The sequence below is a fragment of the Ochlerotatus camptorhynchus genome, unplaced genomic scaffold (genome assembly GCF_037179485.1).
Source record: "Ochlerotatus camptorhynchus isolate MF236.1 unplaced genomic scaffold, CSIRO-AGI_Acam_v1.1 ptg000084l, whole genome shotgun sequence".
In the NCBI taxonomy this organism is placed as follows: domain Eukaryota; kingdom Metazoa; phylum Arthropoda; class Insecta; order Diptera; family Culicidae; genus Ochlerotatus; species Ochlerotatus camptorhynchus.
This window is the reverse complement of record NW_027040574.1, coordinates 1,131,317-1,148,479: the sequence shown is the minus strand read 5'-3', so window position 1 is coordinate 1,148,479 and position 17,163 is coordinate 1,131,317. Positions and strand designations below refer to the sequence as shown.

At 44.3% G+C, this 17,163-nt stretch overlaps 1 protein-coding gene across 5 annotated transcripts in view; it reads right to left on the bottom strand.

Annotated features, from left to right (window-relative positions):
* The window catches only part of FER (tyrosine-protein kinase Fer), a 163,061-nt gene that overhangs the window by 22,964 nt on the left and 122,934 nt on the right, over window positions 1–17,163 (bottom strand). The window contains exons 4-8 of one of the 5 annotated variants that reach the window (XM_065218194.1): window positions 10,970–11,165; window positions 10,433–10,882; window positions 10,184–10,361; window positions 9,766–9,988; window positions 279–298 (exon numbers count right to left, since the gene is read on the bottom strand). In XM_065218194.1, coding sequence (XP_065074266.1) covers window positions 279–298; window positions 9,766–9,988; window positions 10,184–10,361; window positions 10,433–10,882; window positions 10,970–11,165 — 1,067 coding nt within the window. Of the gene's footprint in view, window positions 1–278; window positions 299–7,921; window positions 9,989–10,183; window positions 10,362–10,432; window positions 10,883–10,969; window positions 11,166–17,163 lie in introns of all 5 variants that reach the window. The other 4 variants (XM_065218187.1, XM_065218188.1, XM_065218189.1 and 1 more) reach the window with 4 other exon arrangements.

Below are 17,163 nucleotides of genomic sequence, written 5' to 3'. Positions count from 1 at the left end.
CATATTACTCAATTTTGGCTTCTCGTACGGAACTAGACGGATGAGTCGAATCTTTCGTTCTATTTTTGACAACAATAGCGAGAGGAAATGAAACGGGCAGAGGTCAAATAACTCAAATTTGAGTTTAAAAAACCCAAGCGGTGGGTAGTTTAGTTTTTCTGTGTGCACCAAGGTGTGGGGGGATAGTGGGATTTGGGTTTCAGTTCGTTGATCAAAACAGATAATTAGGATCGTCGAAATGATAACTGTTGGAAGTTTTCAATGGCAAATTATCCCACAGTGCGTTTTCCGCTCACTGCTCTCCGTTCCTTCGGGCAACTCTCGAAGGGGACGGCAGAGTTAACGACATATTTCCCAATAATTCGGAATCCGGTCTCAATAAAATATTGGGGACTGCGGCAGCCAGCGCCGCCGACATTGTCGACGGCGACGGTGACGACGCCATGGTGGATTATTACGAAAGTAAATGCTGCTATAAGGGCGACTTTGACATTGTAAGGTGTAACAAGCGTGTGGGAAATAGATGCCAACAAGAACATTATGCCTTTGGGAGGATTGTGTTGGCAGATGCGTGACACTTATGAGTGAGATTCACACGTTCACGCTTTTATGCGGGTGGTAGGGTTGATTCAGCTACTGTGGTCATCAGACTAGTGCATACATTTGAATTACAGTCAAATCTCCATATTGACTGGACCGTCGAGATAGAGAAGAATCTATGACAAAAAGTCGACGGATATAATTTGGAAGGACAAAAGGTCGAATGGACACACATTCGAATTAAACTTAGAGTGATATAAGGTCGAATGGACAAAAGGTCTAATTGAACTTAGAGAGACAAAAGATCGAATTGAACTTAGAGTGATAAATGGTCGAGTAAACAAAAGGTCAAAGGGAGATGGGTTCGAATTGAACTTAGATGGACAAATGTCCGAAATGGACAAAATATGATTAAGAAAGTTATCGATCAGAGTTTAAAAAAAAATACTATTCAAATACTCCTAAAGGACTGCTCTTATCCATTTGACCTTATGTTCTTCGACGTTTTGTCTTCAACCATAGAGAAATTGAAGAAACTTTCCAAAACCATGAGGCCTTATGGGCACATACCGTATGCGTGATAATGTTTGCACCATCGTACAAATAAGGTTCCCGTTTCACCTGTCCATACAATGCCTTGGTTTTCTTTGCATGCACGTAACATATAGCTCATACCGTAGTAGGCTGTGTATAAAAGAAAATGATTTACTTAGTTTGACAGTTGAACCATGGCGAAGTGGCAGCGTATTCGTGATTTGTCCCACGCGCAAATGTCGCAAAAAGATCGCCGTGGGAGTGTCCCGATGGACCGTCAAAGGGTTTTAGACCGAGAAAAGAAAGGACAACTATCCGCGAAGGTGGCCACAGGTCGTCCGATGTCAGCTCGGGTTCCGAGGGTTATCGCTGCTACCAAAAGGAAGATTCTAGTGAATCCAGTGCGTTCAATAAGGAAAATGGCAAAGGAATACGGGATCAGTGACTTTACGGCACGGAAGATCGTAAAGGAAGATTGCGGGGCGAAGTCGAGGGCACGGAGAAAAAACTCACATGATTACCAACCGCATCCGGGAGCTACAAGTCTAACGATGCAAGAAAATCTTGAACTTCCTTAAGCGAAAAAATCCGGTAATCCTGTTCACCGACGAGAGCATGTTTACCGTCGATCCCGTATCAAATTACAGAACCGACCGGTATATTAGTTCTCTTTCGGTAAAAGACGTGGCCGACGAGCACAATAACGTGTATCAAACCAAGCATCCTGCTAGCGTTATGGTGTTTGGATTGGTGGCTTCCGATGGCAAAAAATTGACCCGGTGTTCCTTCCAGAAGGCGACAAGGTCAACACGGAGGTCTATATCGGGATTTTAAGTAAGTATGTTCTTCCTTGGATCAAAGAACAGTACGGTCCGAGGCCAAATGTTGTATTTCAACAAGATGAGGCTCCGTGCCACACCTTGAACCGCACTCAGAAGTGGTTGCAGGAACATCTTCCGTCCTAAATCTACATTAAATTTCATTTTCATACAGCGATCGTCATTTCCTAGTAAAAGTACGGAAACTGGAAAACAAGGTTTGGATCTGCAAAATGACCGAAATTTGAAGGCCTAATAATTACACTTTAGTGCCGTCCACTATAAGTGTTCAACCATATAAATAAGTAAAAGCATGATCATCTCTGGGCGCATGATCCTTTTATCATGAGAGGATTTCCTTTAAGTCGAGTGGGACTTTTTTCAGAAATCTTGTTCTCAGCTGTTGAGAAAGGAAAACTTTCATTCACAGCGCCAGACAGTGTGCCCGTAACACAATTTCATAATGTCGAAAGTCAGTATCATCATCATCATCGTCACGACGGTCATCACTACCTACGTAGACACCGACCGGGCAAAGGCCAAATTCGATAAAATTGACGTATTCTCTCTCGATTCTCTGTTCAACAGTAGGATCTACTGCGATGCGAGCAGAATTTAGCATGCTCATCACGTAGATACTAATCTCTCACTGGCTTGGACCAGCTCCAGCAGCAGTAGCAGTGGTAGCAGTAAACATTTAAAGCTGATCTTTCTGGGAGTGGGAGAAATTAACCCACCATCAGAGCCAGTAAGAACGCCCATAAAATGGGATATAAACCGTTGTTGCAGGAAGGCAAGGGAAAGTGGGGCAATTTCGCCACTGGGGAAATGTTGCTACCTGCTTAAAAATCAACTTATTGAACATATTTTACATGCTTAATGCTTGAAGCCTATTAGAACAATCCATTTAATTTTAGTTTAAAAAAATACTTTTCTCTAGTGCGAATATTCGAAAAATGTTAAAAGTGTTATAAGATTTCTGAATCAGAAAGTAATGTCTATTAGTAGTTTCTTATAACTTATAACTAACTTAGGAAATTGGTATACTTACTAACTTAGGAAATCTTATAACTAACTTAAGAAATTGGTTAATTCCTGTACTGCCGTTATACGCATAAGAGTCCCACGGTGCATAAGGATTGCATAGAACATGGGACAGTTATGCGTATAACGGCAGTGTAGCAGCTATATAAATGGTCATTGGTTTCATGTTTTCAATGAACATTAAAGTTTTTCTTAACAAAATATTTCAAACATTTTCTACTTAAATTCACCAAGTTTGCATTATTCCTTTTATAAATATGATTGTATTATTTCAAATCATGTTTTGAAGCAGCTGCTTTATTAAAAAAAATCAGTCATTCACAACATTGACAAAATAGAGCCTTAAATAAGCAGTACTTCTTAAATTTAATATATTCTACAGAAAATAATTGTTTCCTTTAAATCTTTGTATGCTAAAATTGTTCGTTGTTGACCCTCCATAAAGCCTCAAGAGAACATAATATTCGTACCGAGTGTTTACAAGGGTGCTCATTTTACCCCAACGGTTTTATTTCAGTTACAAAACGAACATTTTTCAAATCAATAAGAATCAAAAGTTTAATTTAAATATAGAGCTGTTGTTATTCACATCGTCGTGATTTTGCGCTGCTAAATTTGTCATTTTTTTATCACACGGGCTATCGTTATTCGTTTTTTTCCGTTCGGTATGCTTGTAATATTGTACTGGTTGTTAGTGGAAAGTGTAGTTCGTTACGATAATCGGCTAATTAGAGCATATTTTGTGTTGTGAAAACAGTGAAAAAATTATCCAATCGGACATATTGTATACAACTAGCATTGGGCGATCTCGAGAATCCAATTCCTCTTTGCGTATTAGAGCATCTCCACCGCTGTTTCTAAATCACTTTTGGAAACTGAGTCAGCATGACTTCCGCCTCTGACCAATGCGCTAAACCAGTTAAAGGCGATGAAGAATCCGTCTTCTGCATGGCTTTTTGCGACAGGATGATTCACCTAAAGTGTGGCGGCACAAAGCTGAATAAGGCTTTTCTGAACATTGTCCACACTAGCCCGAACCTGTTTTGGATGTGTAACGAGTGCGCGAAGCTGATGAAATGTGCTCGATTCAAAACTGCCGTCTCGTCGTTTGGCAGTGTGATTAATTCTATCACCGAGAGACAGGAAATCGCACACGCTGAGCTTAGGAAGGAAATGGCTAAGCAAGAACAGCAGATCGCTCAGCTATCAAAACGAATCGCATTGACAACTCCGACAAACTCTGATTTCATGTGTCAACCGCCATTAAAACGGCGCCGCGATGAAGGCTCGCTCACAGGCAAACCACTTGTTGGTGGTTCTAAAGCAGTAACAGGTGACAATGCCTTTACCGAGGTCCTTACTGTCCCTGAACCCACCGAGCTGTTTTGGCTGTACCTTTCTCGTATTCATCCTAGCGTGAAATCGGAATCAATCGAGAAGCTGGTGAAAGGTTGTGTACAGTGCGAAGATCCGATTTAGGTTGTGCCGCTAGTCAAAAAAGGATCCGACATCAGCCGTATGAGCTTCATCTCGTACAAAGTCGGAATGGATCCCAAACTACGCGAAGCTGCTCTTAGATCGGATACATGGCCGAAAGGAATTTTGTTCCGTGAATTTGAATACGGTTCAAAAAACATGTGGTTGACTCGTTTGAACACGCCTACCATCACGATCTCTCCTATTACGGGACCTTCCGAGTTCTCAACTCCCATTTTCGGACTAGACCCAGTCTGCTGATTCAGAATTGGATTTTGCGTTGTGAATCGGAGCGCTGTAGACCAGAACGCAATGCCTGTCGCATTATGGGAGACCTCGAACCACTCGATCCAGTCGCGCTAGCTGTTTCCCGCCATCAAAGTCGTTCTATTTCCTGTCATCAGAGTCGTTCTGGCCCTGCGGTCGAGTTCGGTGGTGGGGTCTCCCAAGCATCGTCTTCAGGCAAGTATGCATACATTAGTTACAGTCATTTGCCTGATCAGTTTCCGTGTTCCAGTGCAACGCTTCAAGCACCTGCCGGCTGTTTCCAGTTGAGAAGCACTTCTGATACTGCTCATTCACAACATCCGCTTTACTGTTCGAACAATCCTTATTCATCTCCGGTACGCACAATAGACCGCTCTTTCGAAGCTCCTGGTTACTTCAGCCCAGTCGTGCCGATTCCCGCCAGCGTTCAGCATAGTCGTCCTGGACCTGTGGCTGGATATGAATCAGGAGTCTTCCACTTTGCCTCTACAAGCAAGTACAATCAATATATTAACTATTCACTGCCTGATGCCGATCAAATTTTCAGCAATTTTAACTATGGTAGTCATTGTGATGATGCCTCTGTAACTCCTAATCCTGAAAACCCGGAACGCGCCGTAGAAAGCCCCATGGAAGCCCCCAATCCCTCCGTCTCAGTCCTGCCATCAGCAGCCTTCGTTCATCATAGTCGTTCCGGACCTGCTGTCGGATGCGGAGAGGGGGTCTTCCAACCCACTCACTATGGCGAGTATCCTATGAGACTTGATGATGGTCAGTTATTGCCTGATGTATCTGTGATTTCCAGGGAGAGCAGTCGTTCGATTCCTTGCCGCAAGCAGGACGTCGTGATCTTCTACCAAAACGCCGGTGGAATGAATTCTGATGTTGAAGAGTACCGCCTAGCTGTATCGGATCGATTATTGTCCTGTGCGAAACGTGGCTCGATTATCGAACGCTTTCCAGTCAAGTCTTCGGTCCTGACTACGAGGTCTTTCGTTGCGATCGGAATCCTAACAACAGCCGTAAATCTACTGGTGGAGGTGTCCTTGAAGCTGTCCGTAGCGGGTTGGAGGCAAAGGCCATCGAGAACGATTCATGGAACAATGTGGAGCAGGTTTGGACAGCCATCAATCTGGGTGATCGCACACTATTTCTATGCGCTCTGTACATTCCACCCGATCGAGTCCGCGACAATGAACTCATCGATAAACACTGTCGGTCAGTTTTCACAGTTGTCGAAAGTTCCACTCCAGTTGATGAGATATTCATTTTTGGTGACTTCAATCTGCCAGGCGTTTTGTGGAGTCCATCTCATAGCGGATTCCTGTATCCAGATCCTGATAGCTCTACATTTCACGCAGGAGCTATTAGCCTTCTCGACAACTACAGCGCAGCGACGCTTTCTCAAATTAACCATGTAGTTAACGAAAATGGTCGTAGTTTGGACCTCTGCTTCGTGAGCACACAGGACAGGGCTCCATCAATTTCCTCGGCTCCTTGTGCACTAACTAAGCTAGTTCCACATCACCCTCCTCTAATTGTCACTGTTGAGGACAAACTCGTGCGTGATTTCGGCGACTAAACTGCTACGGTTTCTTATGACTTCCGTAAAGCTGACCACCGTAGCGTCATAGATGTATTGTCTAGCATGGTATGGGAGAACATCCTTGATCCAGATAACGTTGACTGCTGACTGTCACTTTCTTCAACGTCAACTGAATGTATTCGCTAGTTGGTGCAGGTTAAACAGAATGTTAGTGAACCCAGCCAAATGCTCCGCTATTACGTTCTCACGAAAACAACAACAGATAATATTTAGCTATGACCTGCTTGGCTCGACAATCGAACGCGTGATTCAGGTGAAAGACTTGGGTGTGATCTTGGATTCGCAGCTTTCATTCAAGCAACACATTGCATATGTTGTTGATAAGGCGTCAAGAACTTTAGGGTTTATTTTTAGGATAGCTAAAAACTTCACTGATATCTACTGTCTAAAATCTCTCTATTGTTCGCTTGTTCGATCGACGCTTGAGACGCTACAACAACGGTGCCGAGAGAATTGAATCTGCTCAACGTCGCTTTCTTCGTTTTGCGTTGCGTAGATTGCCTTGGAATGATCCGTTTCGATTACCAAGTTACGAAAGCCGTTGTCAACTCATCGACCTAGAAGAGACACAAACAGAGCCCTAACCGTGGCCGATAGCCTACAAGGAAGGACAGATTGTGAGGCTATCCTGAGGCAAATTGACCTGAATGTTCAACCCCGACCGCTTCGTAATAACCTTATGCTAAGACTGCCTTTACGTCGCACAAATTATGGAGCGTACGGTACGATTTGCGGACTGCAGAAAGCATTCAACAGAGTTGCATCTGTTTTCGACTTTCATCTCTCCCGTGATGCGCTTCGTTGAAAGTTTTCTTCTGTTTTTCGCCGGCATGTTTTTTATGTTATGACCATGCTTGAGTGTATTTTTTTTACCATAGTTGATAAGGTTAAACTCATTGGGGCTTCATCCAGCCTGTTGATGTAAAACAACAAAAAAACAATAAAACAATAAAACAATAAAACAATAATATTCAATTTGTATTCATGATGTAAATAGGGCTTGAAACTATCCGGGCCTACACGGTGATAAGGAAGTGATTCTCAGAATAAGAGCCGTGATTTCCGTACAAATCAAATGGGAATCACTTCACCGTGATGACAAATGACAAGTTTTCATCCGTATTAAGCCCCTCCATTTGGTTAAAAATCATTCGAATTTTCCACTGAATTTGGTGTCATTGGTGATGATTTTCATAAGGTGACCAAACTGCCCCACTTTCCCCTACCAGAACAACAAGTGCGTGTTTTCCTATTAAATGTTTAATCACACTCTTTCTCGCTTCTAGCGTGGCGTCCGAAACAAACTAGCTTGCCACTCTAGGACCGGATGATTTGAACAGTTTTCCATGGAGACACTCGGTTGATTTCATGCGAGCCTACTTTGTCCGACCGTTTGTTGGGTGTGATGTAAAGCACCACGCGTTCCCTCCAACGTGACATGGAGAGAGATCGTATCTTTGAGAACTTCGGTGAGCGCCTTGGAAGTATCAATAGACATCACCGAGCGTGTAGAACTACACATGCATTTTCTTACAGTTTACGCCAAATCACTAAAGGTAACAGCGGAAGAGCATTAAAGAAAAGGAAGCATAGGTGCAACTAGGCGAAAGCCAACACAACGAAAATCAATACTCACACCATCGCCATTATTATCATCATCATCATCATTAACACCATTATCACGATCATCACCATCATCACTAGCAGCGGTATTAGTTGTAGCATAGTTGTTATGGATCTTAATAGTAATAACATCAATATCCTCATAGTCGAGATTAAGCATCTCGGACACACCACACCAATCCTCACCGTCGTCGTCCTCCCCGTTTCCATCGTCATCCACCGGTTCATCGGGACCGTACACACCGCCGTGGCTGCGACAAAATCGGCCTCCGTTGGGGAATTCTTTGGTAAAATCAAGCACCGTCTTGCTGGGATGGAGCCGCCGGAAGCGAAGACTGCAGGCCCGACATAATTTCGGATCAGTCTGCTGCTGGCGCTGCTCCCCTGCCGGGCTGTTACTGCTACTGCTGCTACTTTGCAGCAGTTTCGGCATCTTCTGGTGCAGTTTATTGAAGCGATTTTTAAGGTTATGTTTCAACAGCGAGGAAAGCTTCGTCGACGACGTATGTTCCGTTGTTGCGCCTTTGTTGCTGCAATCGGGGTGCTGCTTCAGCTCGACGCTTTCGTTCGCACCCATCACCATCACGCTGCCATTGTTGGCGGGAAGGGAGTAATGGGATTCGCTCATTTCGGTAATGGTATGTTCCGGGGTGGTCGGTGTCGAACCGGCAGAGTCTTGGCGGTTGTCGGAGAAAATGAATTTTATCGCCGTTAGTCGATTGGCGTCCTTGCCGTTGCTGCTGCTGCTGCTGCTAATTAGATCTACTTTCTCCTCCCTTCCCGCCGATCCGGCTTGATGATGATGGTGCTGGCGCAGTGCCATGTTTAGGGAGGAATCTTTTACCTTATTGGTGGAGTGCATTATCTCCCGAAAGGTGGACATGACCGTGTTGGAAAAGGAGGTCATTTTCTCCTCCCCGCCGCCACCGGCACCGGGAGGTTGAGACGGTGGGTGTCCCGATTCGTTTAGCTTCGATTCGTCCCCGTCCTCGCCGAGCAGTTCGTCCTCGGAGAACGTTTGATTGCGATTTTTGTTGTTGCGTTTCTTTTTCTTCTTCTTCTTCCTTTCGTCCACCACCTCCCCCCGAGGGGTTTCCGCCGCCGAGCCGGATTCATTTTTCATCAGTTTGAACTGATCGTTATCGTTCTTCTTCAGATTGGACACTTTACTGCGTAGGCGGTCGGCAAAACTGTTGCCCGGTTCGTCCACTTCGTCCAGCCGCTGGTCCCGGTCCGCCGCTTCCGAATTGGAACTTTTGATCTTGATTTTCCGCTTGATTTTATCGCGGAAACTAGCTTTCTCCGGGCCTTTTTCCAGTTTGGATACGACATCCGGATTCGATGGGACGTTGCTGTATTCATTCTGTTCCGTCGCTTTCGAGAACAGCTTCTGATCCAATTTGGAATTCAACTCATCGATGCTGTCCAAATGGGCATCAATGGACGAATTTAGCATCACCTGTGGTTCCTCGTATGAATCTTCCTGTAGGAGATTATTTTTCGAATCATTCATATCGTTCGCATACAGCTCATCCGAGGTGGATTGATTCTCCGGCGAGTTCAGCGAATTCAGCAACATAACCTCACTTTCTTCGCTTCCCTTCAGCCGCTTGTAGCTCGCCACTCCATCGTCGCAACTCAACAACCTATGGTGGTTAGTAAAGCCCTCATCAAACCTAAGCCCCACCACGTCGTTAGTATCGGCAGCGTCAGCCTGCAGCAGGTTAGCTTCCATATCAACATAGGTGTTAGTGGACACACGGTTTTCCGGATACTCCGGATCCGGGCGGTTAGTAGCGTCAACTCTCGCTTCAACAGGCTCAACGTACACATTCTCTTCACTCATCGGGGGTTCACACTCATTTACCGTTGATGAACCCTGATGATTGCCATTCTTCAACAGCAGCTTCTGGGTAGGCCGGGGCGTCGATGCGGGTGAATCCTTGACGGTTAGCAAAGAGGCGCCGGCAATAGGGCCGGACTTACGACGGAATTGGTCCCTGAGCAGCGATATTACCCCGCTGGCCGTACCGCCCTTCGTCGAGAAGAACGGCGTCGTCGATGCATTGTGTGAGTCCTCCTTAGTTGAACAGGTTGAAGGCCCGATTTCGGGCAAGGAAGAAAATAACAAAGAATATAGACCACCACCAACCACCGTGTGTTACAACAGTCAAGCCCTCCGAAAACCAATGGAAAATTTAGGAAACAATAAGCACCACCGGAAACTTTTCCCAGAAACCCAAACAAAGGCTACTTTTACCGGAAGACTACTTACCGACAGATCTTGGCTAACGGCTTTTTTGTTCTCTATCAGATGCTCCATCGTGGACAGGTCATCGCACCCGGACGGCAGTTCCTCACAGCCCACGTCATTCAGGGCGGCTCGGATCATTTCCACTTGCTTCTGCATCTGCCGTTCCTGACATCGCAACGCTATCAGTTCCTTGGAATTCCTGACGCAAAACAAAAAAAAAACAGCCAATACCAATTACCAATTCAAGAAAACCCATTTTCACACACTTACTTATTACTACTATCCTTAACGCTAGTTCCGTTGGACCCGTTCAGGATCGGCGTGGATGGTTTCGTGGCGCTTCCGTTGGTGCTGTTGGTGTTGTTGGCAGCCGTCCCGTTCACTCCGTTCTGGTCCTGTTGCTGCTGCTTGGTCTGTGCCTCCTGGAGATCCTTGATTGACGCTTCGAGCTCGGTCTGCCGGGCCTTGAGCCAGTCCACCGTCAGATTGTCCACCGTCAGGGTGTTGGCCTGCAACTTCCCTAGGCTGTCCTCGATCAGCGAATCGTCGAACTGGAATATCACTGGGGCGGTGGGGGTCGTTTTGTGCTTTTCGGTGAACTCCCGGTACTCCTCGGCCGGGCTGATACTGCTAATGTTGGTCTCTATCCGCTGCTGGATTTCGCTGAACTTGTCCGACGTGGTATCGCCCAGTTTGGACACTTCCTGCAGCAGGTTGCGCCTGGGGCAAGACAAAAAAAAAGGGGGAATTAAGATTGATTGATTGATTGCCTTCATCAAATCATCGAATTTCAGCTGAGTAACTCACCATGTGAGAATGAAGCCCTCCTGCTGGGACTGTTGGTGTTCGAGCAGACCCGGCATCAGGATCGTCCGGATGTCCTTTTCGATTTCGGCCGCCTCGCTCAGCAGCAGGACGTACTCGTTGTGGGCCAGGTGGAGCTTCCGGCAGGCTTTCTGATACTTGTCGATGACGTCGTCCAATTTGCGACCGGAGCGACCCGCTGGAAAGGGGATAGGAATGAGAACGAATTTCGCCGAGTCATTATTACGCTTTGGCTTGGGCTCATATCTAGCTAAACAAAATAATAACAGCTATGGGGAGAAGGCTTGAATTTTAAAGCTTAATCGGTTCCACTGGAATTGAGAATGTGTTGAAACCAGAATGGCCCGAACCCGAGTTTTCCGGGTCAAACATAATTATAGTCGTGAAGTAAAGGAGATGTATTTATCGGAACATGCTCCAGCCATAAAATATTCAAAGGCATTCTAAAACGCCATGTAACCTTTCGTTTGGACGCGGTTGAGTCCAATTCGGTTTAGTGGTTGAAACACATCTCACAATTAAAAAAAAATCCATACCTACACTGAAAAAAAAATTATAGCATACTTAGCTTAACGTGCTTAAATAATTCAAGACCAACAATTGAAGTGGCCTCAACTCCATTTTGTAAACAAACCAATTTCTCGCGATCCGAAACCTACAATCTCAAACCTAAACCACAAACGGGTAGAGGATAATTTCCCCTACCTGTGCATTCTGTTGTTTTGCCTTGGCGGACTTCGGTTCGTGAGAAAACTGCCTTACAAGGTTTGTTTGCAAAATGGATTTGAGGCCTTTTCGATTGTTAGTCTTGAATCAGCCAAAAAAAAAAATGCTTTATTCAAACATGAAAATGTTTTTGTTAGAATAACCTTTTTCCTTTAAAAGTGCCCATCTTGGGATTGATGAACGACTTGTAGATAACTAGTATATTTTTTTAATTTAGTCTTAATAATTTTCCAGAGGCGTCGCGTGCCTCATTTGTTTACCTGTGCAACAAGCTTTGTTCGTTATAGTATTCCACCACATATTAGTTTTTGTTTTATTTTTCAATGCTCCATGAATTCAAGGGACATATTCTCCATTACTATATTACCCAAGTAACAATTTTGGTTTTATGAAGGTTCTGTAGACTACGATTTAGGATTGTAGAATACTATAAAACCTCTTTAAAGCTTGTAATTTTACTTGGGTAATCACTACCTAACGTAACATTTGAAGGGCTTATCATCTTGTATAAACAAAACTTGTATGGCCCTTTTCGCGGTAACCGAAGTAGGAGGAATTGCAAAACTTAACTAATTCCAGCTGTACATTGCATTAGGTTCTAAGTAATATTGATCGATTCTCTTCGTCGACTTTCTATTTCGTTAATAACTTGAGTACATAACCATTTCTTGTTGTGTTTGTCGTATTAGATGCTAGATAAAAGCTTCTTTTATCGATCGGTGTGCTGAAAATACCTGGGAATGTATTTACATGGCCGTGGATATACAAAGAGAAAGTCGACGGAGATAATCTGTCAATGTTACTTAGGACCTAATGCAATGTGCAGCTTGAATTCTCGTTTTTATCACAAGGCTAACTCTTTCGACTGAAGTGCAATAAAGAATATCCGTCAAACAGTTCGAAAACATTTTATGATACAAAACAGTGTCAAAAATTCATAGTCCCCTAGGTAGCAAACTTGAATTAATCAACTCTTTATTCATCAGAACAACACTAGCAGAATAAACCAGGGGAAGCTCATAAGTTTTGACAGGCGCACCGGCGCAACTATCGGTAATTGAGAGATTCACAACTGACAAGAGAGTGAGAGCGGCTTTTGCGCTCTCTTTCTCCATTACTCTCTTTGTCTGCAATCAGATATCCAAGTGCACAGCGAGAAATGCACACTTTGGGCACCCATACATGCCAAATGTTCTTCTAATTCAAACCGGTCTGCAAGTATGATACACGTCCAAAGCGTACCAGACTGCTGTTTCCGTGTTGCTTCCCTTTGACGCGTGATTGCTAAATGTTTCAATTACAACTAGTGGTGCAAACCGCCATATATTGTGGAAAATTTGTGGTATGTTTCAAAAGGTAATAGGAGGTCTGCTTGGCTTACATCAGGCATTTGACCATTCTCAAACTTGCCACCCGCCACACAAAAGAGCTCGCTTTTAGGTGCACTATTTAACGAGTTTTGTCTTGGTAGTGATATCGACATGCTAAGAAAACAATGCATTAGGGATTAGGCAGACCATCCGAACTGAATTTAACCCTTGAAAACCAAGGCCGAAGATTTAATTGAACCACACTATAAAATAGTGCATTCATGGTCACTTGTGGTTTGGAGTAAAGAAGTACAGCTATAATATGACCATTAAAATCTATAAAATTTAAACGCATTTTTTTTTAAATTATTTACACCTGTGTCGTGCACAGGTTGCACATGTGGACGCGACGCCACTGTAATTTTCACAAATGACGTTTTAAAAAAAAATATTTTTAAATTAAAAGAAAAAAATTATTCAGTGTAGAAATGATATTTTAATTGCTTGTCATTTTCTTATGAAAGCAAATCACTCTTCGGCATTTTTATGTTATATCTTTTAAATAAAAAAAAAAATAAAAAATAAATTAAAAAAGTTCTGTCCTGTTCAAATGGTAGTCTAGATTTTTTTAAGGAAAATAAGTATGCAAAGTTAGGTTAGGTTTTCTTTATTAGGGAGGCTTTCAACCTGGGGCTGGTTCGCCTCCGGAAAGTATGCAAAGTTGCTTAAGTAGACAACATCTTTATTTCATTGGAATCTGAGAGGCTGCCGCAAACTCCATAGCCGAATTGACGTGAAATTCATCTATTAAATACCTACTTCCATCCGCGAAATGTTAGATTCTATTACAGATTTGCATAAAAGTATACAGCAAGTATTTAATTGGATTTGATATAATGATTGATGTGATATGAGTACGTGAATTCGAAAAATCGTGGCTTTCTGTTTTGAAGTTTTTTTTTATCTAGCTCGTCTATTTGAAAGGCTCAATTGCGTTAGCTTTCCGGAGCCGATAATTCATTGTTTTGAAACCAAATTTACTTAATTCTATGTCTAGTCTGAGTTGGGTTGAATACTCACGGCTTACTCTAGGTTAGACGGGTACATTGCCGAAGGATAGGATCATAGGAGGAACTTAAGGGTGAGGTTTCGTTGTCTCATCAGAACGTTGTCCTCATTACATTATATGAACGATAGTGCGGTTCTAGATTCAACTTCGTCTGGAGTTCGACAGAGTGTGGATTGAACTCACTATCAATATGTAAAAGAAGAGTTGATGGCATCTCATGTTCAACGCTCTAATATTTGTTGTAGATCGTAGAATGTACGGATCTTGACTGCTGATCGTCATTCCGTATATCATCGAATGGGGCATATCAATCTACGAAAAATCTTCTATCATTTATCATATCTAGGTCCAACAAGTATCGTGCTACATCTTTTCGCAGGACACCTTCAAAATCTTCATCGATCTCCTTTCTATCTATATATAATCTGTTTTAGATAAAATCGTAGTTTTATGTATGACACCTACTTCAAAAACTGGTAAACGACTGGACAATGCGTACCATTGATACTTCGTGTATCTACAGGTATAAAATAGACCCCACTAGCGGTCCTTAGCTTCTTGTCCAGTAACTCCTTCCCCAACCTCCCCGCGGTGCCGGCTGGGATACGAGTAACCATAGGGAAGATCGGGTAACCAAACCCGGTGGGATCTTGGTCGTATGCTGACAGGGAAGGGGGGGACTCTTCTCTCCGAGCTTTGGAGCCTCTCTTCGAGCGTCTGTTCACCATGTTAGGAGCGGCTGATCAACATCCTGGTGCCAGCGTGGGACTCTAAACAGTGCGAAACAATGGGGGTTGGTGCAGGCCCTACAAGCCAGCCGTAAAAAAAAAAACAAAAGTACAGGAAGCAAGCAATGTAAATACGGACCGGAACAATCGGCATAGACCCAAGCAACGGAAACGTGCTTTCATCGTGTTGGGCGAAATGCAGAAGCGCGTGATTGGGTGGTGACCAATTGATAGCAGAATGTGCAAGTTGAGGATCAAAGGCCGTTTCTTCAATGTCAGCATAATCAACGTGCACAGCCCTCACTTAGCAAGTGACGATGACGATAAAGACGCTTTTTACGCGCAGTTGGAACGGGAATACGACAGCAGCCAAAGCTATGACGTCAAAATCGTCATCGGAGATCTTAAGGCTCAGGTCGGCCAGGAGGAGGAATTCAGACCGGTTATAGGAAAGTTCAGCTAACGGCCGTAGACTCATCGATTTCGCCGCCTCTAAGAACATGGCCATACGTAGTACCTACTTCCAGCATAGCCTCCCATATCGGTACACCTGGAGATCACCGCAGCAGACAGAATCGCAAATCGACCACGTTTCGATCGACGGAAGGCACTTCTCGGACATTATCGACGTCAGGACCTATCGCGGTGCAAATATCGATTCGGACCACGACCTTCTAATGGTCAAGGTGCGCCAAAAACTTTCCGTTGCCAACAACATTCGGTAGAAATGGAGCAGCTGTATCGTTCTCAAGAAACACGCAAGTTCTATAAGAAACTCAACGCATCCCGCCAAGGCTTTGTGCCGCGAGCCGAAATGTTTCGGGATGAGGAAGGGGGTATCTTAACGGACGAACGTGAGGTGATTGAAAGGTGGAAGCAGCACTACGATGAACATCTGAACGGCGCAGAGGCGGAGGACCAAGGCGGCAGGAGGAATGGCTTCGTCGGTACAGCGGATGAGGGGGACATGCCAGCTCCCACGAAAGGTGAAGTTAAGGATGCTATCCAACAAACAACAAAGCAGCTGGGAAAGATGGTATCGGAGCGGAACTTATCAAAATGGGCCCGGATAAGTTGGCCACTTGTCTACACCGACTGATAGTCAGAATCTGGGATACAGAACAGATACCAGAGGAGTGGAAAGAGGGAGTAATATCATAGAGGTAACTCTAAGACTAGAAGGTCCCGAAGAAACGTGCTCAACTTTTTGGCTCAGCTCTGGTACTCTCTTCGGTCCCAAGCTAATCGATTCACCCCTCGAAACATAGGAAAAACCAATAACCCCTCATTTTATCTGTCAAATTTTCATAGCGAATCAAAACAAACATTGCGTAGTACTAGAATTTCGACTAGAATGGGGTACGTTAATCGTTTGCTTGGGACCAATAGGCTAGTCAAGTAGTGAGCCAATTTAAAATCGTTAGTTTCATATTGATTGTTGGTAATATGGCGACAAACTAGAATGTGAGAACTATCACTATTCTAAATGCGGCCTACAAAGTGCTTTCCCAGATCATCTTTCGCCGTTTATCGCCGCTAGCAAGCAGATTTGTGGGAAGTTATCAAGCCGGTTTTGTGGACGGGCGATCGACAACGGGCCAAATCTTTACGTTGCGGCAAATCCTCCAAAAGTGTCGTGAATTTCAAGTCCCTACGGACCACCTATTCATCGATTTCAAGGCCACTTTATGACACTATTGACCGTGAAGAGCTATGGAAGATTATGGACGAGAACGGTTTTCCCGGGAAGCTGACCAGACTGATCAGGGCTACGATGGATGGTGTACAGTGCTGCGTGAAGATATCGGGTGCGTTATCGGACTCGTTTGAAACTCGCAAAGGACTTCGACAAGGCGATGGTCTTTCCTGCCTCCTGTTCAACATTGCGCTAGAAGGTGTTATGAAATGTGAGGGCTTTAAGTTCATCTCTCTTCGCTGACGACGTGGACATTGTCGGAAGAACGTTTCAGGCCGTGGCGGAGCAGTACACCAGGCTGAAACGTGAAGCAGAGAAGGTTGGATTAAAGGTGAATACGTCGAAGACAAAGTATCTGTTAGCTGCAAGAACCGAGCGGGATAGGGCTCGCAAAGGCAGAAGCGTGACAATCGACGGAGATGAGTTCGAGGTGGTGGATGAATTTGTGTACCTCAGATCATTGGTGATGTCGGATAACAACTGCAGCATAGAAATTCGTCGGTGTATTATTGCCGGAAGTCGTGCTTACTATGGACTCCACAATACCCTGAGCTCGGGTAAACTTCACCTCCGTACTAAATGTACCATGTACAAGACGCTGATAAGACCGGTAGTTCTCTACGGGCACGAAACGTGAACGATGCTCG